At 47.3% G+C, this 22431-nt stretch overlaps 1 protein-coding gene across 7 annotated transcripts in view; it reads right to left on the bottom strand.

The window, feature by feature from the left end:
• Positions 1-22431, bottom strand: part of Rapgef1 (Rap guanine nucleotide exchange factor 1) — a 119108-nt gene that overhangs the window by 39128 nt on the left and 57549 nt on the right. For 5 of the 7 annotated variants that reach the window (XM_085681439.2, XM_085681438.2, XM_085681442.2 and 2 more), the window contains exons 2-9: positions 20287-20423; positions 19696-19809; positions 13947-14125; positions 12056-12212; positions 2751-2839; positions 1990-2145; positions 1420-1540; positions 865-1048 (exon numbers count right to left, since the gene is read on the bottom strand). In XM_085681439.2, the coding sequence (XP_085537565.2) occupies positions 865-1048; positions 1420-1540; positions 1990-2145; positions 2751-2839; positions 12056-12212; positions 13947-14125; positions 19696-19809; positions 20287-20423 (1137 nt within the window). The remainder of the gene's footprint in view (positions 1-864; positions 1049-1419; positions 1541-1989; positions 2146-2750; positions 2840-12055; positions 12213-13946; positions 14126-19695; positions 19810-20286; positions 20424-22431) is intronic. The other 2 variants (XM_085681440.2, XM_085681441.2) reach the window with 1 other exon arrangement.

Genomic DNA, 22431 nt, shown 5'->3' on the forward strand with positions numbered 1-22431 from the left:
TTTTTGTCTGAGTGCTGGGATTAGAGGTGTGAGCTATCACTGCCCAGCAAAAATCTCAAAGTTTTTTCCCCTAGAACCCTATCCCCACATTTTTTGTTGTTGTTTTTGAGATATGGTTTCACTATGTAGTCCTGGCTGGCTTGAAATTCTCTCTGTAGACAAGACCGGCCTGGAACTGTATATGCCACCCTCGTTTTTAATTTAACAAGAAAGTAGCATGTCACTGATCTCAGTTTGTCTGTGCAACTACAGCCATAGTGACTTTCATTAGCTACAGGCTACCCCATCAGAGCAAAGAGCCCTCATATCTGATCCCCACTGTGACTCCAGACTGTCACCATTTCATTCTTTGGAGGTTATCCTCCTCAGACAGGAAGCTTGCCAACAATCTCCCCTTTGTCCTGGGCATACTTTCTCCGAAGGGAAAGTATCTAGTTCCCAGGACACAAACTGGTGGGTACCGGCAAGCCCCTGCTAAGTGGTCCTGGTGACCTCTGTCGCTGATGCCCAACAGGATAGGGAAGTTGCCTGATGCTTTCACCCTCTGCAGGTACCTTCAGTAGCTCACTCCCTCACAGAAAGCCCTGTGTGCACATGGACTGGGTCAGGATGTATATCGCCAGGCTACCTGTAAGGAGGGTGACTCCCTGTGCATCTGCTGTGTGACTCTGCGCTGAGATTTCATAGACACTTCAGCCTCTTTCAGAGCAGACACCGTCCTAATTTTCCTAATTTTGGAAACTAAGCTTGGATTTTCAAGGATTTAACCAAAGTCACCTAGCTAACATTTGAAAATCAGTTGATTAAGGCCCAGAATCACTGGACCCAGGAAGCTTTGGAAGGAGGAGGGCTATGGTGGCTTACCTAGTGTTTCACAGCTTGTGTTCCGTGAGCACTGCCCACTATCCCTGTCTAGGGAGGACAGCTGCTCGTCTGACCGGCTGAGTTTGCCTGTGCTGCTGCAGGGGGACAAGCGAGGAGACTCACCACCGCAGGAGCGGCTGCCTCCGGACAGGCGCCTCTGGGTGTAACAGTCAACATCAAAGTCCTAGGGAAGAATGCAAAGGAGCCTCAGTCATCCTTGGGAATGGCAGCAGAGCCCAGGGAAGGCAACTGGCATGTTCACTGGCTCAGAAAAAACCCTGTCTAGCTCAGAGGCCATCTCTGAGGTCAGCGTAGGATTCTAATGAGACAGGAAAGGAACTGGGAGGAGTGTGGGAGTGTGTGGACAGGGATGTCCTTGGGAGATGCCCAAGGTTTGTTCATTGCCCACATCATGGGAGGTGGGGGTAATGGTCATGGATTGCCCTCCCACAAGTCTCTGGATGTAACTAACAGTGGGTCTAAAGACTATTGGGCAACTTTCAGTTTTTGGACCCAATTCCAGTCCTTTTCCCAACTAAAGATGAACGACATTACCTGCCTATTGATTCCAACAGGTAAACTGGAGCCACTGGTAGCTCGACTCATAGGGGCTACCACAGCCACTCGGGTAGGGGATGGAGCGGACTGTCTTTTCTTGGGCGGTAATGCTGGTGGACTAGAAGAGACAGAAAATCCAGGCAAACTGTACATCACAAACAAGAGTACTTTAAAATGGTTTTAGGGAACAAGTCATGACTGAAGCTCTTTCTACACACCCAATCTCCACACTTTAACTACCTCCTGTTCTCTTGCCAAACACTGTATCAATTCCAAAAGAACAAAACCAAAAGATTCTTTTCCTTCCATAGTAAATCATGCCTGGTTTCACTGGCTAGAGAACTAAGGCATCTGTAAGAGTACAGAGCCCGGCCATCCTCAGAGACAGTCCTTTCTCAACAGTGCCAAGCTTCTGGAGCATTTACGGGGCCAATGTCCTAAGTCTTTCCCCAAGCATGCCACATCCCTTTGGCTCACTCTGCCACCTATCTTCTCTCCACATTAGGTCACTAATGGGGAGGTACTGGAAAAAAAAACAACTTCCCCCAAAGAGTTTAGGATAATTACCTGTTATCAACCACCCGAATGCCAGGTAAGGGGGGCTTGGGAGGTGCGACCTCTTCACTAGTGGAGTCTGGGAGCAATTCAGTGGATGGTGACACACCTGTTGCCGTCTTGTTCAGAATCTCCATCTCTCGGTCTGTCAGAGGAAGCTCAGGGTGGCTGGAGAAACGGAAAGATCTAGGGCTCACACACAGTCAGAGCACATGTAGGTCCTGGGAGGGAGCGGGAGGGCTAGGGGTTCCCATGGAGTCTCATCGCTGATTAGTCTGCTCTAAAATAATGTGTCACATTTTTAACATGGGCCAGTCCTTAAACTAATGCAAAACAGTAAGGCTGTCCTCATCTTACTTAGAAAACACTACGCCGCTGGCCTCGGAGTTTGTTCATGTATCAACATCCTACTGACTGAACTTTATTAAATAATCCAAGATCTCCCACGACCCCTCGCCAAGCTCTCGGGAGTTTATGGTGCAGTGACAGGCACCAGGGGGCTAAGAATAGGCAGTCACATCCTTTTGTATACTCTTAAACAGCCGACCTTGTAAAGTAAAAGGCAACACTTTGAAACTTATGTGGAATACATACTTTAAAGCATCAGGTACTCACCAAAACTTATCACTGGAAAGGGACCTGGGGCTGACCACAGTGTCTCAAATGTTCCCTCTGACTGCCTGGCTCCCATCCTTTCTCAAGCATGGGCTCAGTCATGAAGTATGTGCTTGGTCCCACAGGGCCCTCAGTGACAGAAGTCTGCTCAGACTTACCCGTCAGGCTTGCTGGCTGGGGAACTGGGCTTCACTGGGCTTGTTGGTGATGGCCGCCCCTGCTTCTCAATGGTTAGCCTTACCAGCTCCTGTGCTCCACATGAGAGAAAGGGAGAAAGAGAGCGAGGGGGGATAATACCACTGTACCTTTAGCAAGAGGCAGGGCTTCCAAGTCCCACGTTTGTACCCACACATTTCCCACACAAGGTGATGTACACAGTTCCTAACATGCCTCTTTCCCTCTGAAAATACCACCACAGCACACCGCAGAGCCTCAACTGCATCACACACTTCCTCCTGAAAGGAGAAATGGCAAGTCCCGGTCTCAAGAAGAACAGACCACTGCGCACTTAGATTCCTGTGCAGTCTGGGAGGGAGTGGGAGACATTTTTGGTTCCCTAAAGCTGTCGTGTTATGCCCAGTGGTGCCCTTAGTTATCTGGTGTTTGGCTTTAAGTATTTTCCCAAAGTGCACTGGCTCAAGTAAGACAAGAACTGGAGCCCCAGTGGACCAGCTGGGAACTCTGTCAATGAACTTAGAGTAAAGGTCATGTGATTCAGTGCAGAGCTGGTTTTGAAAGAAAATAAAAATGGTTCTTTGAAATAGCAGCAATGCGGCTGATCAGGGTCCTGGAGAACATGGACTGGGTGAGGCTAACTGGCCAGAGAACTGTAGGGATCCAGTTGTTTCTCGACTCCCTAGGGCTGGAATCACAATTCTGGCCAACACACTTGGTCATGATTGTGCAGGAAGTACTTCATAGAATGAACCATCACTCCAGCTTCAACTTCCAGAAGCTCTGTGGAGACAGAATTCCCATACCACGGAATTTGCCTGCTCTAAGCTTGAGCACATGTGCAATGCTTAACACAAGCAACACAAGGACAAACCCCGTAGCTGCACAGTCCCTCATCTTCTGCCACTCCTGGCGACTATCACCCTACTCTTAGCTAACCTGCATTCACCTCAGCGATCCGCCTCAGCAATCCGCCTTCTTTTGCTTGAGTAAGCTGCCACATTTTGGGTAGCCCAGGATTGCTCTATTTCACTGCTGAGCAGTGTTCTGGTATATTGCTACACACAATCTCCTCACTGCTCTCTAATGGTGAGCCTCTGATGACGACCTGTGGGCATGAGGGAAGAGCATGCCACCTCTGAGGGCACAGAGGTGGGTCACCTAGCCACATCTCCCTAAAAAGGGCCGAAGGACTAGCACCTCCCAAAGCAGGTTCTTCTGACAACACAAAAACTAGGAAAAAAGGTGAACATGCAAAAAGAAATCTGAAAGAGGAGTTTCCCATATGTGAAGGATATCATGATCAGGACAGCGTCTTGGGCTTGATGACAATGAAAGAGAAACTTGTAGACACAGGACAGTATGGGGTGGGACACTGTCAGTGAGAATGGTTTGTCAATCTGGGCAGTGGACAATGGTCCAGTGGATGACCTACTGGCACATATCAAAAGCCTCAATATTTATTAGGAGAATTTTGTCTGAAGAAAATGCTATGGATATATGCAAAAGCTCAGCTATGAAGGATGTCACCACAGATAAAGTGAAACTATTCAATAGTCCACAGTGAAACACTCACTCCAAGTACCAAGTATGTAGATGTGACAGAACCCAACACTCTATAGTCAGTAAGAATAAAGTCACAGCAGGACATGGGTCACAGCATGAAAAGATGGCGGAACACTGGGTGCAGAAAAGCCCTACTTGCTTTGTTGAGGTACACTGTAAATTTTGGAAACAAGAACAACCCTCCCTTTAAATTATTCTAAATTTTCTAAAACAGACCTAGATTAATTCTGAGAAAACTGCCTCCCCCAAACCATGAGAGGCATGTCCATGGAACCAGATGCAGGCTCACCCCATTCTGTTCTTGGAGCCATGTGGGAAGTAAAATTCTGGGGAGCCTGAGGTTGGCACAGGAAGGGGGCTCTCTTCCACTTGTTTCCACAACAAAGTGATAGAGGGTTGAAAAGAGGAAGCAGCTAGAGGGAGGCTGCCCCTTCACTCACTGCCCAGGGAACACGGGGAGAGGCAGAGGCAGCTCACCCTGAAAACCCCGCAGCCTTGGCTGGGATCCAAGTGTCAGACCCAAACGACTTGAAAGTTCCATGTTCATGTAGTGTGGGCTGGCCTTGAACTCTCAGTCCTTCTGCCTCAGTGTCATGAGTGGGGTATTGCAGACGTGTGTCACCATGCTAAGTCAAACTCACTCCAGCAAGTAGGACAAAGGAATGCAGAGAAGCCTGCACATTTGTGTCTACCGATACAGAACAAATTCCACTTTCTCCAACTAGGGAGAAGTTAGGGTGAGATGCTGTTCCCCTCAGCTAATGAACAACAGACAGCAAAAAGATCCTGGGGTAACTAGCACACAAGTGCAAGTGTGCCCTCAAATTCCAAGACCACATCATGACACATTGGAGGCTGGGAAAGGGGCGGACAGCTTTTCTTTCTCTGCCAACCTTCCTGCCCAAACAGAAGGGCTTTGGTTTCAACTTGCCTTAATGATCACACAGAAGGCCCTGGGAACCTCTATCATCCTCTAGGTAGCTTCTAATACTCTGGTTTCATTGAGTGCTTCCTACCTGTGGATTGGTCAGGACCCAACAGCCCGTGAAAAGTCAAGCCTCTGGAAGGCAGAGTTTCTCAAAGCCAAGGTCTTTTTAATTGGAGTCCCACATTCATTAAGTTAGAGAGACTGCTCTGGACTCTTCTGCCAATAACTATAATTGAGAGCAACATTTAGTTTGCTGAACATCAGTTCTCAAAAGTCAACTTTGCAAGAACACGAAATGCTTCCAGGCTCATTTTGCTCACACTGACCAGGGCAGTAGAGACGGAAGTGCTCGAGTGACTTAAGAAATCAACGCCCAGCTCTGAGTTTGAACATCCCAGCCCCACCGTCCTCTCTCTTTTCTTCTGGGGACGACACAAAGACCTGAGTGATAGAGGGGCTACACAGCCGTGGTAGTCCTGGCACAAAGAAACCCAAGGGCAGCATGGTGGTTAGTGTTCCCTGGGTTCTCACAGTGGGGACTTCTCTACTGGAAGCAGACCAGATACAGTCTGGACCTTTCATTCCAGCTCAGACCTCCATCCATCAGCCTGCTACTCTCTGACCCTGTGGTCTCTGAGTACTGTTCCAGGGCACGAGAAGTCTGTGGCTACACACCATGGCTCAGTGTCACCGTTTAGTTCTTCATATACTTTGGAAGAGGGTCAGATTCGGTATGATGATGTGAGGAACACTGGCCAGTGGGGACTGGGGTGGCTCCCTGTGTCAGGAGCTACAGGACAAGATCACAGGAATGTCCATCCCCAAAGTGACTTCGCTGTCATTTCACTTTGTGTTTTTGGGACAGGTCTCTCTGTAGTCCTGGCTGTCCTAGATCACAGAGATTCTGCCATCTCTGCCCCATGAGTGCTGGGATTGAAGGTGTATGCCACCATGCCCAGTCCTGAGTGACTTAATAGAGACAACAAGGAGCCTTCTCTGCCCACATCAAGAGTGGCAGCGAGAAGCAGCAAGTAGAGGCAGTGTTCTCAGCTGCACACACAGTCAAGCAGCATAGGGCTTGACACACAAGGCACAGCTGAACAACTGGCATTCCTTACATAGGCCTAAGACAGGGAACTGCAGGTACCACACTAGAACTGGGATGGCTGGGATCAGGGCCAGCTAGGGAGCTAAATAACATTTTAAAACAAGTAACATGGGCAGAGGATGCCAGGAAGCACTCCTACTTCTGAAAACTGTACATACAAGGAAGCAACAACCACAGGGGAGGTTTCTCTTTCAGACCCATTCTGGCACCGGCATGAGAAATCACCTTACATGTCACAGTCTGAAAACTCCGGGGCACGGCAGTCACCACTAACAATTACTGCCCTCACCAAGGGGGCACCTTTCTTGGAAGCACAGTGCTATCTAGGAAGCTTTCTTTCTCCACTAACAAGCTAGGAGGGCTCTGGCCTCCAGTTGTATAGGAATCCAAGGTACAGAGGACATGCTGAGCAGCACAAGGGTGTCCTTGACTAACTTGACATTGCCAACTTTCAGGAGCAAAAACTAAAACAAAATTTCAAAAAATTTAAAATAATAAAGTGAGTCTGGAGAGACGGCTCAGTGATTAAGATCACTGGCTGCTCTTGCAGAGGACCCGGGGTCAGTTCTCAGCATCCACATGGAGCAGCTCACAACTGCCTTAACTCTGGCTCCAGGGGATCTGACATCTTTTCTGGTCTCTGTGACACCACACACATGTGCACATACAGACAAGCAGGCACACACACATAAATAAAAATAAAATTTTAAATAAACTGAAGTCCCACAGTTTCAAGAAGAAGGAGACATCCATCTGCTGCTGCTGCACACGGAGGTGCTGCTGCACAAGGCTCGATCTGGGTTTTAAAAACAGCAAGCCTAGCCAAGCAATGGAGGTGCACACCTTTAATCCTAGCACTCGAGGCAGAGGCAGGGGATATGAGTTTAAGGTCAGTCTGGTCTACAGAGCGAGTTCCAAGATATCCAGGGTTACTCAGAGAAACCCTATCTTGTAAAAAGTCAACAAACAAACAAAAAAGCAAACCATACCCTGAAGGCCAAAGCCAGCCTGGAGTGTGTTTCTAAAAAGCTCTCAAGGTACGGCCAGTTCAAACAACAAAAGCACCAAACAAGGACTGTGCAACACAGACCGTAGCCTGAAAGGGTTAAAATATTTACTGTTTGTCCTTCTAGAACAAGCTGTCCTGCCCCAGGATGGGCATGGAGAGGTTCCAGGAAGGAGCATCCCTCGGGATTTACACCTGGCAGTCTCAGGAGCCAGTGAATGAAGAGAATCAGACTGGCAGTGCATGGCCATGTGGGGGGAACTGGTGGAGCCTGATGCAACTCTGGCCACTAAATGTAAGAGAAATTCTGTGAGGATGTATAAGAAGCCTCTTTAAAAGGAGAAGCTACAACTCCCACCTCCTCCTCATTGTCTGGAGAGGAAACAGCTACCTTGAAGCCCTGGGTAGAATCCATGTGCTAAGGACAGCAGGAAAGTGAGACAGGCACATTCCTGACCATTCAGAAAACCTTACACGAGCCTTTGTCTATCTCTGAACTTTACATAGGAAACAAAACCTTATATTTTCTGTGTTGTGTGTGAAGGCTAGAGGTTAATCGCTCTCCACCTTTTGAGGTACGGTCTCCTCTTGGATTGGGAACTTGCCTATGTGGCTAGACTATTTCATCAGCAAGCAACTAAAACCTGTTAGTCTTGGCTTCCCTTAGTGTTAGGATCACAGTTACACGTTGTTGAACCTAGTTGTTTTTTTTTTTTTTTAAATGGTGCTCAGGACCCAAACTCAACCCTACATGTTGATGTTGCAAGCACTTCACAGATTGTGCCCAAACCCTCCAAAAGCTTTACGTCTAATTTTTTTTTTTTACATTGATTGATGGGTTGGTTGATTGTATGTGCATGTATGCCACAGTTCCCAGGTTTGGTGATGAGCACTCTCCCCTGCTGAGAGATCCCATGGGGCTCAGAAAGTCCTACCTGTAAAAGCTTTTGCTCTAGCGGCTCCTTCCCTCTGAGTCTGCTATGCAAGCCCAGTTCTGGGTGGTGACAGTGAGGTGACAAAGCTGTGGGTCTCCACATGGCTTTCCCTATGGCTTTCAGTGGAGGCAAGTGTTTAAAAAGATTGGTTTATTCTGAGTATGTGTCTGTGTGAGTGGATGTCCACAGAGGTCAGAAAAGGATGTCAGATCCACTCGAACTGGAGCTTTGGGTGAGCTGCCAGATATGGAAGCCGAGAGCCAAACTAGCAGGAAGTGCTCTTAGCTACTGAACCATCTCTTCACCTCTATTATTATTACTATAAATTATAAACATTTTAGTCTATATAAGTGGCTGGAAGCTGGGGATACAGGAGCCTGGCAGGGAAACACTGACATCTCCAAGGGCAAAAGGTGCCATATCTGAGGTCGGAAGGGAAGTGGGCATTAGTGGGACAGTCAGGAAGATCTGAAATTTGTGAGCTGTCCTTGAAGGAGCCACAATTCCCATCCAAGACTAATAAATGTGAGCTCTCTGGTGAAGGTTTCCATGGTGAACAGTGCTCACCCCTGCCTGTTGTCACCCAACGTTTGCCAGGTTCAGACAGGATCTTCTCTCTCCTCACACTCTCAGGGTATTTAAAAACTTATAAGAATCTCAGGAGTTACTTGTCCAAGGCTATTTATTTAGTGGCATTTATATGAAGGTTTATGTGGCGAATGAAAGCACTCACGTAGGAACAAAATCAAAATAATCTGCTTTTCAAACTCGTTTTCAACCTTTACCCTCCTCCCCCGAAAAGAATTCCATTTAACAACTGAATGAGCTCCTTAAGGGGGGGGGTGAGTCAGTTTGCAGGAATGCACCATTTCTCCTCCAAGAAGACCGCAGGGGGAAGACAGCCAGCTACAGTCTTTGTACACGCACACTCCTGGCCCTCCCAGCTGAGGCAGCTTCCCTGCATCCCAGGACATGGGCTTAGAAGGTGTCCTTGTGAGGTGAGAATGAGAAGGATCCTTTGGGTAAATCTCCTAGGAGGAGGCAGCAGAGGGTGATTCAGTGCCTAGGTCATGAACTTGCCACTGACTACAGGTCCACCTGAACCTTGGCTAGCCCACCAGGGAAGCTGTCTACCTCAAAGGGCTGTTAGAAATACAAAGCTGGGCAATATAAAAAGTACCCATTAGGCCAGGAAGTGGTAGCACATTCCTTTACCCAGCACTTCAGAGACAGAGGTAGGTGGAACTCTTGTGAGTTCAAGGCCAGTCTGGTCTACAGAATGAGTTCTAGGACAGTCAGAGCTGCTATACAGAGAAACCCTGTCTTGGAAAAAGCAAAGCAAACCAACCAAACAAACAAACAAGAAACTCAAAACAAAACAACAATAACAACCCAACCCAAACAAAACCCCATCCATTGTTTGCTATTATTACTACTGGATTCTAATCACAAATGCCCATGCTGACCAATTTTACTCCTTAACTGACACCCCCTAGAAGTTTCCAGTACCACAGGCCAGCTGATCTGGTCTTCCTTAGGGACGTTTCTCTAACCTCCTTGTCCCTGCATTAGCATAAACACTCCTTGCCATGGCATGTGGCATCCTTTTAAGTAAGTGTGGACTTTCTTTCTCAGTGAAGCAAGGCTAGGGCTGTGCCACTGTCTTTCATCACTGTGTGCAGTCCTGTCACACTACAGGCACACAGGGTGCTCTTGATAAATGTTCAACAATAAACAAGACAAGATGAATACAGAGCGCCTCATCTATTGGCTCTTTGTTCTGGCTGAAGCTCCATACATGCACATGTGCACTTGTGCATGCGTATGCTTGCCTGCATGGCCATGTGTGTGAAAGTCAGAGGACAACTCTTTTGAGTCTGTTTTCTCCCATCTTCCTGCTAGAGGCAGAGTCTCCCTCGTTACTTCTGTCTCCATGCTGCGTACTTGAGGCTTGCTGGCCCGAGAGGTCAGGCCACCCTGACTCACCTAGGTTCTGTTGAAACTATTTTAAAAACAACTGTGAAAAAGTTATTTGCTCTCAGGTGCTGGCAAGTTCAAGTTCCACAGGCTGCACGTGTGTGCTTCTATCTCCCAGGGTCACATCGAGAAACCAGCAATTTTTCAAACATGCCTTCTTCTGAGCAGTACAGCTGTGCTTTCATGACTCCATAAAAAGCACTTCCAGAGCGCCCAGAAGCTCCTCAGAAACCTGGTCTCTAGTTTCAACTGTTCCAACTGTTGTGACATTTCATTGAGATCAACCTGATGGAGGAAAACCTAAACAATGTCACCTGGAAAATAATTTTGGTTTTCAGAGCTGGGAAAGGAGAAGCAAGAGTGAACCAGAACTCGGCCAGAAGGCATGGGAAGGCCATGCAGCACACCTTGTCCACTGACTGACTGAAAGGAGCTGCAGTAAGGAGACTGAGGGGATAAATCAACAGCACCTCAAATCTTATGGTGACTACGATCAACACCCACAAGCCTCATTAGTTACAACGGGTGGTGTGAAGTCTGGTGACTGTGCTAGATAGTGAAGGAGCATCAGAGGGGAACTTGCTGTCAACTTGTCACACGCCCCTCCCTCAAAGTGAATGCAGAGTTACTGTCCATACAGTAGCCTCTACTTTATGGCTATGCTGGGGACAGAGCAACTGGGGCTTCAGCCAACACAGCCCATTTGGGAGTAATTTCTCTCACCAAACAATGCCTCCTTAGCCTTCTCTCTGTAATTTAAACTCTTTGGGGTCTTTCTATCTTCCAGAGCTTCTAAAGAACATACCAATAGGCATGTTTCAGGAACCTCATAGACTGGCTAAATAGAGAAGTCTTTCTGACCTAGGCTAACTAATGTGGTTATAATTTTGAATTAAGGGTCTATAAAAGGGACACAGCTTTTCCAAGCCACATCTCTAAAGCATGCATTTAGCACCGCATAATCAATAATGAATAGTTGTGAGTGCCTACAAGTTCAGTGTACTCCAGGCATTCTTCTAAAAGCATCCTGCATTAACTAACCTAACCCGCAATGTTATAATGCAGGGCACCACTGTTACATCCGCTCATGGATGTGTTCATGGGTGTCATCAAGATGAACTAAGGTAGTACACTGCCCAAGTCTACAGACTACTGAGTGGGATTCATGCAGGCCAGACCGTAGGCCTCTCAGTACAGCTCCTCCTGCCCACTGCAAAGTCCTTTTCATTTTGTGCCCTCCATTCTTTTTTGTTTCTCACCTATTAGGATTTATATTCTTAGTTTGGCTTCTGGGTCCCAATTCCAGGCCCTCTGTAGCCTTTGCTTTGCTGTAACTGTGACTGTGAGTTCTAATCGCCTATGAGGCTATTTGCAAGGGCCTGGATAGTAAACATATTGATCATATCATAGAGATCAAGTACATTCTGTTTCAACCACTCAGTTCTGCTTTTCTACCAGGAATCCTAGATGTTCCTATGACATGAGAAGGTAATGGTTGAGATGTTCGGAGTTTTGTTAAAAGCCAGTACAAATAATCACTATTGCATCATGGCAAGCTGGGGCATGTTCTCAGCCAGACCTGGGACATACGGCCCACAGAGGACTGAACACCAGATGCAGGAAGCACTGATGGTCTCTGACAGCCTGAGAAAGAACTGGCCCATACCATAGCTCTGGAAGGCATTCACCCCAGTGTATGTCTATCATCAAGTTCATAGCTTCCAGGGGGCTGGCTACCCGATCAGGGCCACCTGACACCTGCCCATTACCTTCACTCCATCCAGAACAGCTTTGATGACTCCCTTCACAGTCGTCACCATCTCTTTATCTTCTGAGTTCACGCCCTCCAGCATCACCTGGTCAGACCATCGGATGAGGTTAGCGAGGCTCTGGTATACTCGGCTATAGCAGGAGGAGAGGGCTGAGCTACAGAGAGGAGAGGGTTAAATAGCATTAGAAAGCAGTCTGCACCATAACCCTGCTTCCCAGGGAGCACTCAGGGAGGCCAGGATCTCAGTGTCCAGGTAACATTTCCTTTTTTAAAATCCATGGTTTTCTTTTCTCTCCTCCCTCCCTCCCTCCCTCTCTCCTCCCTTCCTTAAGTCTTCTTAAGGAATTTTAGAAGGGGTTACTGTTCTCATTTCAGACTTTATACATTGTAACAGAAGAGCAAGCTCCCGCACTACTAAAGCAGACCCTTAAAAATCAAGGGTACCATTTAGACAAGACAACACAACATTGTAAGGTGTGGCTGAAGCAGAGTCTAGCACCAGGGGGTCTTTAAACACTCTACCAGTGAGGTTCTATCAAGAGCAGCAGCACAAGGGAAGGAGCTACGCTTTCTGGAAGCCATGACTGCATTCCACATGCACCAACAGAAAAGTCAGCAAGAAGGAAAGCAAACCCCTTCAGTCCTTGAGAATGAGGGGAGCTGGTCACGAAGCCTGGGGATGGTGTCAAGGGCTCACAAGGATGAGGCAGGAGGGCCCTCCCCTCTGGAAAGGATGACCCAGTTCTACAGCCTCTCTGGCAGGTCAGGTGCCCCTGGGAGCATGCCTAACACTAGCCTGAGGTCCTCAGGGTTTTTGTCATAGCCAACCCTCCCTCCCCACACCAATCTAGTTGCTTTCCTCTAACTTCTTCTTTCCCTTCTCCTCTAGGAAGCAGGACAGGGCCACTGCAGCTCTGTCACTGCCTTCTTCAGCCTGTGTCACATAGTCAGCACTTCATCATGTGGTGGGGCGCTCAACTCTTCTCTGGTGGGAGCCATCACATGAGAACAGAGGTATGATAGCATCTAGAGACAACCATCTACACATCTGATGGCCTAATGTCAGGCTCATTTTCTCAAAGAAGACCACGGAGTTTCCATGGGATGAAATAATGGAGAGCCACAATACAGACCAAGCCACCAGCAGCATAGAGAGCCAGAGGTCACAATCTCTAGGGGTCAGCAAGCAGAAGCTGGTGTGGAAGCCCAAAGCAGAACATTTCTTGGAAATAAAGACACACAATCTGTTATTATCTCTCAGAAGAAAATTGTGAACTTCAGGGCCAAGTTCTCAAAGTCATTCATTAAAGCTCAGTCTCATGGGGCTAAATAGACACTAAGCTGCCTTGAGAATCAACGAAGATGCATCGATTATGAACAGGCATACCACTGACAAAACCTCAGAGCTGCCAGCCTCTTCAGAAAGGTTCCTGCAGCTTGGAGATTGCATCTAGCACTGCTATCCTTGTTACACTTAACAATAAACATGGGGCAAGCTACATTGTAAGAAGAAAATGCACTCTAGCACTCAAAGGCTGTCTGGGAAGTCCTGGCCTGGCACGGGAAGGTTCCACTACACCTGGCTTTATCAGATGGTAATTCCAGAAGCTGAGGACTTGAATGACAGGACTGAATCATGGTAAGTGATGACGGAGGCTCTGAGAATGCGTCCAGCTCAGTATGATCGTGTTTAGGAAACTAATACAAAGCCACAGCTCAAAGGGCCAGTGGTGTCAGCCAGCATACTGGCTCTGGAGGAACAGTTGCCTCCAGACTGGGAAGTGGGAACAAATGCAAACCCCTTTCCCCTCATTGTTTCAAATGCCCCAAAACAAAGTGCCTCTAAGCCTCCCACTGCTGTCACAACTAAGAACCTTCGGGGGACTCACCTGTGCTGGATCTGAGGGTCAATCTGTACCAGGGGTAAGATGGCCTCTAGCACCTTGGTGGCTGACCCTGGGAGCATCTCCAGAACCTTCTTATCAATGGCCATTTTGTCCACAATGGTCTTAAAGTAGCGCAAGGCACTGACAACCTCCTTCTCTTTCTCCTCCAGCCAGCACAGGTTCTGAAAGGGAACATCATGCTTAAGGAATAAGAAGAGATTAAAGGGAGCTAGTCTGAAAACAGTAAAATCTATAAACTAGTTCAACAGTCCTGCAAATAGAAAAGGTTCTGGCAGTAGAGACCAAGTCAGATGGTTTCTCTAAGGACTGCAATCAGGAGAGAGGCCAGTAGGAAGAGAGACAGGCTTAGGATCAGAAGGGTCATTTAGAGACCCGGGGATTCCCTCTCGATACTCTGAGATCCTGAAATTATTCTCAATATTCTAATTGGCTACCTGAGATCGCACCTCCTATCTCCCAGTGTGTGATGCAGCCTCAATGAGGATATAGGAGGCAATAGTCATGCCCAAGGGCACATACAAATACTCGACCAGAATCAGATCCAGGATCCAAAGATTTGAGGGACCTTCCACCTAGATCCCCACACAGTCCTACCCAAATCCAGAGCTCCTTCCTCATGAAAAAACTATGACTTCAAAGGCCTCTAATGCCAGGACTGGAAGGAAGTGGTGAGGAAGCCAGAGGCAATGGTAGTCATCCAGTGAGTATGGCGCAGTGGCTGCTAACAGCATTTGCACACTCTAACTCCAAGGAAAGGGGCCTGAGCGGAAAACAAAATCCAAACTCCACAGTGCCTGTACTTTCCAGAACTCAGCCTCCTAACCCCAAACCCGTTCTTTCCTTCTTGACTGCAGGTGGCCTTGGATCCATACCTAGCGGGGTCCACACCTAGCGGGGTCCACCCCTAACAGGCACACAGCTCTAGATTCCTTCCCTCGACTGCCCTTCTTCAGCAGCGCTGACCCCAGGGGGGGCAGGAGCAGACAGGGAGAGTCATCTAGAGTGGATACTTCCACAAACGGACAGTCCATACAAGAACAGACTGCACATTTAATAAAGTGAGGAGGTATGTGGCCCCTGTGGGCTTCCTAAGATCCAGAAAGTACATATAATGGCAAATGAGAGTCAGAGATGCTACCAAAAAAATGTTGATTTAAGTAATAATCTATGAAAGTGACAATTCTTTTGGATACTAAATCTCTCTCCCATCCCCAGATAATGTCAGGGAATATCATTTAAAAATTCAGTATGGGAGGCTATTTCATAGGAACACCAAAAGAAATAACTAAGTGGATGGAACAAGGAAACTGTACTGCAGTCAGCTAACTTCCAAAGGCTGGAGGGGCTTCTGAGAGCGCTCTGCTGACCACCAAGACCCCACCCTTCCTGTGTCCTGACATGTTCATTTCTTGTCTGTCTCCAAGAGGTTGAGCACTGGTTTTTCTACTTCCTGGATGAGAGTGCTCAGCTTGTCCATAACCCTCCCATGGCTGGGACAGCCTGGGGATCAGCACTCCCAGTACTGGTGACAGAAGGAAGACGAAGACAGACACGGCTGTCTGGGCACATCAGAAAGTGCTGGAAGGCTACAGTGATGAAACTTGGTGAGGAAACAGGAAGTACTTCAGGAAAACACGTCACACACATAGGCAGGAGTGAAGGGAGAGCTGAGATAGGAAGCAGTGGGAAGTGCAGGCACTTCAGAACAGAAAGGCTTTCCCATCACTGAGGAGAGACCAAATCAGCAAAGGAGGAGCCAGGCTGAGCGACTCAGCTACTCAACGAAGGAGCTAAGTAAGGACTCAGCAGGGTCAGGTAGCATCTGTTACCTTCTACTGAACTCCAAACCTAAATGGTCTCTTGATGCTCTGCATTCCCTGAGCCCTTCAGCTGTTCAACTGTGATCAGCAGTCAGAAATGTGCACAACGTACAGCACCAGCTGACCTGGGAACTCTGCTGCGGCTGGGCTAGAGTCCCTCTGAGTGGCAGCCAACCTGCACACATCTCCCACCCCAGGGAAGCAGTTGCTACCACCTGCCCCCATAAGCTTGGTAACTGTGAGGCTGTCAATTGTGGGAAGGGGCTAGTTCTAAGGACAAGTTCCTTGTCTGTGGAGCATATGAGTACATCTGCCCTGTGTTACAAAAGAAGTCACAGTGGCTACCTGAAGCTGGAGCTCAGTGGTAGAGCACTCACTTAGCCTAAGAAAGGTCGTGGGTTCCATAAACCAAAAAACAGTCAAAGAAACACAGAAACAACCAAGCGGATGACTGAATGGGCGAGTAAGGACATCACTAATAACATTTAAGAGATGCTGTATCAGGATTAGAGGTCACATCCCTACTAGTGAAAATGCAAGGGAGAAGGACATCGGAGTGGGGAGGAAAGGGCCAGGGCACAGCAGCCACTCTGAGTGTTTCAAGCACCCACAGAGCTCTGCACTTCAGATATAATGGTGTCAATTCAGCCTGTTGTGTCGCCACAGAATAGATGCTATTATTTCATAAGTGGGGAAATTGAGGCAAGGCAGGGAGTGGATAGGATAGGTAACCTGCCCAAGATCCCACAGCTGAGTGACAAAATTAGAATACAAACCTGGCATGTTTCATTCCAGTTTGGAGAGTACAATAAATAAACAAACAAACAAATAAATAGACAGGTCAAAAGTGTGGTGGGACACACACATAATCTCAGCGCTCAGGAGGCAGAGGAGGCAGAAATACAAGTTTGAGACCAGCCTAAGCAACATGGTTAGACCTGCTTACACACCTGGTCCCAGCAACACAGGAGATAACTGTAGTTCTGGGACAGCTTAGACAACATAGCAAACAAATGCTATCATAACACACACACACACACACACACACACGTCCTAGAGAATGAGTAAAGTGCACACAGGTAAGTGAAAGCTGAGGTCACTTTCCTGCCTGGTAGTGGTGACATGGCACACCTGTGCTTTTCTGTCTTGAGCCACTGAAGAGCGCAGACGCAGAGGAAAAGGAAGGGATAGAAACTGACCCCAGGCTTCAGCTCCTGTCTTACATCAGAGCAGCAGTAGGAATCCAGCTTGTACCTGTAACCCTGTAACCCTGGCCCCTCTGCTTCATGGAAACTAAATTGTGCTCATAGCACCGCAGGACAGTGAATCAGGTAGTTGTGGGCCTAGTCATGGGTGGGAAATAATCAGAATCAGCATATAAAAAACTGGAACCAGGTTGGGTTGATGGTGCATGCCTTTAATACCTACACTTGAAAGTCAGAGTTAGGTGGTCTCTAAGTTCGAGACTAGTCTGGTGACATAGCAAATTTCAGGACAGGGGCTATAACAACACAACACAATAGAAGAAAAAGTGGAACCAGGATCATGAAAAGACAACTAAATATCTTTCCTTCTTCCATATCCAACAGCCGGGCCCTGTAGAAAGGCACATCTAACAGAGCCCAGCTGTACTAGGCTCTGGGGCAGGGGAATCTCTCTGCCTACTTCACTTGAGAGCTGCAGAGCTGAAAGGGAAACCCCTTCAGGAGTTTCTAGGAGAGCCCCTGGCTCTAGCTGCTGTCTAGCTGCCCAGAGAGTTAGAGAACTCACCTGTTCTGAGCCACTTTTGGACGCTGTTAACTGACCATATAGAGATGGTCAGCTTTGGGATGGGACTAAATTTTTTCTGCTACTTTTAACAATCCATAGCTCATTGCTAGGCTTGCTAAAGGGTTGAAAAAGAACTGATAATTTTTTTCCCATGAGAAGACTACTGTGTCTAGATGAAACCAGGCTGGAAAGACAGTGGAATAAAGTGGACAAAACAGACTTAATTAGAAAATTGGAACCATAGCCAACACTATCTATTAGAAATAACAAAGCTCTCTCCATATGGCTAGAACAGAACAAATAAAACAAGACGTGTGAAAGCGCAGGGCAGACGGCTGCACCCGGGAAGCAGCAATAGTCGGGATCTGTACTTCTACTTCCTGCTCTTCAAATCCTGTGATTTAACAGAGAGAGCCACGAGTGGGACAACGTAGACACAAATGCAGACGCTCTGTAAGAGGTGACAGAGAGAATGAACAGTAGGCCATGTCAAGTAGCAGCAACCTTCCCACACCACAGGTTTCTGGACACTGTCCTCTCACCTATGGGCTGTGGCAGGCTCCATCCTGGGGCCTGTACTAAACAACAGTCCACACTCATTAAGGGCCTTGTGATGAGCAGGGTGAGCTCTACCCTCCCTCCAGGGTATACTTGCACTTCCAGCTATGGGGCAGGTCTCACCTCAGCACTACAAACATTCAAGGCCTTGGAGAACACACCCTGCTGCTACCGGATGCTCAAGGCATTGCTGGCCCCTACCTCCTGCATATGCAGCAGCTCCTGTTTCACTTGCCTATGATGACAACTGGAAATGTCTCAGGCATTGCTGGGGCTCCAGGCACCTCATTACGTGAAGGCAATGCTTCTATCAAAATTTTCTCCATGACCTTTCTTTGGATAATGCATAAAAAAAAGATTCCAGGATCAAATGGCTTAAAATTTTCCTACCAACATTCTCTTGCAGTTACGCTGCACAGTTAAAGGTGTGAGCTCTAAGAGTGTGCGCTGCATGCTATGACACAGAACAATCCTCGTTCTGCTCAAGGCTCTTCTACACTGAAGTAGTGCACCTGATAAAATGCCAGGTATTGCCCTCTTGCTCATAGGCAGCAATTCATCCAACAGAATGTCTGGACTTATAAACCTTATTTCTATCTTTAAGAAGACTTTTAAGACACTCTGCTAGTCCACATTAACAGGGTGGTGTTTGCAAGCCACATTAAACTGATAGCTATGACAACGGTTCTGCATTTAATTACCCTTGGACAGTTATGGGCAGGGGAGCAGTTCATCTACAAAGCTTATTTTCATCTACACCGCTAAGAGTATTTTTAATGTAAAGTGGTGCACCAAGATGAACATTCAGTCTTGTGAGACATTAACAAACACATTCGGACTTGATTTCCGAAAGAAGACATATAGCAGTTGTGTATGGTGGCACACACCTGTGATCCTAGCATTCAGGAGACAGAGGCAGGAGGACTTCACTTTAAGACTAGCTTAAGCTAGAAAGCCATGCTACATTTCAAGCAAAACAAGACCCAGGACTAAGGACACAGCTTGCGGAGGCCCCGGAGCAGGTCCTCAGCACCACAAAGAGCCCCAGGCAGGCTCTGGCACCAGTCTGCTTTCAAATCCTGACTTCACCACTGCTTTGTGGCTTTAGCTAAGTGCTCCCCATCTCTAGAGACTCTGTTTCTTTTTAAGCAGGGCAGGTTGTCGCTGTCAGGGATGGTGGGAAGAGAGGTGAGCACTCAGTGCAAGGCTGGAAAGAGGCCCTGTCAGTGCCAGTGCTGGTGACACAGGTGCCCCTTGCTGAGAACCTTGCAGTTGGCTGTGACAGCATCTCAAGGAGAGAGTAGTCACTCTGGAAAGGTGATGCTCATCCACTGCCCCAGTGCCCGCTCAATTCCACTCTTAAAAGGACCCAAATTTTGGCTGCGGGGACTGAGCTCCCTCCCCATCAATGCACTCAGATAAACGCTTGTATTCAAGAATTATATCAAATACTTGCGCCCATAGTTGCCACCCAGCTAAGAAACAATGACATCGCCACAGGTATTTTTCCATCCCCAGACCATGGACCAGAGATCTGCAGTGGAAGGCAAGGCAACCCCAATTGTTCTTAATGTCACACTGACCTTCTGCCTCTGAGACCTGGAAGCCACAGCACTGGTGGACATAAATTCTACTGCCTGCTGCTCCAGTTCCAAGGGGATAGGGTAGCCCTCTGGTAGAAATCTTTCTCTTGCCTCCTGGAAGAGAGGAAACCTGGATTCCTACAGAGCTTGAAATGGATGTTGCAGGCTGGAGGGAGGGGTTGATGAGAATCAACAGCTGTTCCACACATCTGGCTCAGCTGGCCCTGATAAGGTTACTAGTGCTGGAGGATGTCTTTAGAGGGATTCAGGGTGAGCCCAGGCCCTGAGGCTGAATGAATGGTTCAGGCCATCAGAGCCCTGTGTGAAAGAAGCCCAGGGCTTATGGGTGGGAGGCAGCACCAGGTGTGAGCACCGTGTTCTGAGCTACTTTAAATGCCCAGAGAATGATACAGAACTGTCCAAGCCACTGGCTGGACTGATTAGCAGGACACGCACACACCATCCTAGAGGTCCCAGGTCCCAGGTCCCAGGGACACAGATGGCCCTAGTAAGCGCACTTAACGCACGCACAGTGCAGCCCCCAGTGCTGGCCGCAGGCTGGCTAGAGGAATACCTAGAGATGCAGCTTACTTTGCTCACAGACTTCTCGGGAATCTTCGACACCTCGGCTGGCTTTCCCTTCTTGGATGGTGTTCTCTTGATTTTGGGAGAGTGGAATTTGTCCATCAGCTTCATGGTGAAGGAGGAGAGATGAGAGCGCTGGGAGTCTGAAAACACAGAGGCCTGGCTGTTAGAGGAGGAGGCAGGAGAAGCTGTAGCTTTCTTGTGGAAATGACTAGGGTTTTTAAGCTCGCATTTCCTTCCTGAAAGAACCAAAGGGTAGCACACGCAGACCCATTCTAACACTGCTCATGTGTATCGAGCTTTGAAATGTCTCCCTGTTTTAGGGTGATTAGAACTGTGAGTAACAGAGGCAGGCAGGATGGGTATTAAGAAGACCTTGTATTAAAATGTCAGCATGTCCTTGTTGGCTCTATATGAGCATCTAGTCAATGTCCAAAAGAAACAGTTAAGAACACCCATGGACTCAGAGAGGGGTAGATATTAGGAAATAGAAGCGAAGGCCTTTGTAACCAGTCTCCTATTCTTGGGTGTAGGGAGTACAAGTGACAAATGCCAGGTCTTAGAGGTGGCAGCAAAGACAGAAATGGAAGCAAGGTGCTAAAACCCTTCTGGTCTAAGATAAAAGGCTGAATGATTTCCTAAGAGTCGGACAAGTCAAGGACGTCTGCTGTCACTGGTTCTGGTCGGCACTGTGCTAGAAATTTCTTACAGGGTTCATTAGTAGAGAGGAAAAGGTACTCAGCTCAGAAGGAAGAATGGCACACCCTTGTTTCTACGCCAGCTTTAATCAGGGTCTCACTGTGAGGCTCAGCCTGTGCAGTTCTGGGGTCGCTGCAGGCAGTAGCACATGCAGCTCTCTACTTGCAGGATGGAAACTCTTAAGCAACCCACTGAAGAGCTCTGTTAACACTGGGTAGAAAGAGAGCTCAATGGGGAGCGCAGTGCTCACCTTGTGTGTCCAGAGCCTAGGCTTTGCCCCCAGAACCATAGTGAATAAATAAGGAAATAAGATACAGTAGCTTCATGTAGTGGCATATCTTTAACCCCAGCATCTGGGAGGCAGAGACAGACAGAGCTCTGTGAGATTCAGGCCACTATGATCTACACAGTAGGTTCTAGCTCAGCCAGGGCTACATAAGATCCTGTCTCAAAATAAAACAAAAAACTACCAGTACTAACAAATTCAGTAAGGATACAACACCAATATATAAAAACTATTTTTACTTTTATACAGTAGCGATAAACATTCAAAATGAAAATGTAAAAACCTTTAGTTTATATCAAAAAGGACATTCTTGGACATAGATTTGGCAAGAGAAATTTCACATTTACATTTTGCAAACCATAAAATACTGCTGAAATTAAAGACAACTAAAATATGTGAAAAAGTATCCCATGTTCTTGGATCAAAAGGCTTACTATCGTTACAACAGTAATATTTCCTGGTAACAACTTATTATCCCAGAGAATCCTGTTACTTAATTCCTTTGGTAAGAGTTGACACTGTAATCCTAAAATTAGTAAGGAAATATGAGATCCCACAACAGTCAAAACAAGCAGCAAAGCTGGAGGGCTGATATGCCTCAATGTAAAAATTAAGCCACATTAATCAAGGCATGACTGTACTATAGCTTAGACACATGGATCCAAGAACAGAACTGAGACTCCAGAAATAAACCCACATGTCCACGCTGATTTTCAACAAGGATATGATGGCCATTGAATGAGTGAAGGAACAGTCATTTCAACAAGCAGTATTGGGGCAAGTGGCACTTGTCTGTAAAAGAATGAATTGGGACCTCTGCCTCTCTGCCTTACACTGCGTGCTAAAATGAGCTTCAAATAAGATCTAATTTTAAGAGTTAAAAAACAATTAGAAGAAAGTATAGGTAATCACTTGTGGCCTTGGATTTGAGCCCACTCTTAGCTGTAACACCAGAAACACAAGGAACAGAAATAAAAATAGGTAAGTTAGAACTCCATCAACATTAAAATCTATGTTATAATGACTGCATCAAAGAAGTGGAAAGTCAGCCTATAGGATGGAGAAAGTATTTACAGATTATGTATCTGATAAGGGCTACATATAGAAAGGAAAAACATCTAGGGAGTTCATTCTGGGGAGCTGGAGGCTGAGGCACCAAGATTACA

The sequence above is a fragment of the Myodes glareolus genome, chromosome 21, assembly GCF_982192425.1.
Source record: "Myodes glareolus chromosome 21, mMyoGla1.1, whole genome shotgun sequence".
Classification (NCBI taxonomy): Eukaryota; Metazoa; Chordata; class Mammalia; order Rodentia; family Cricetidae; genus Myodes; species Myodes glareolus.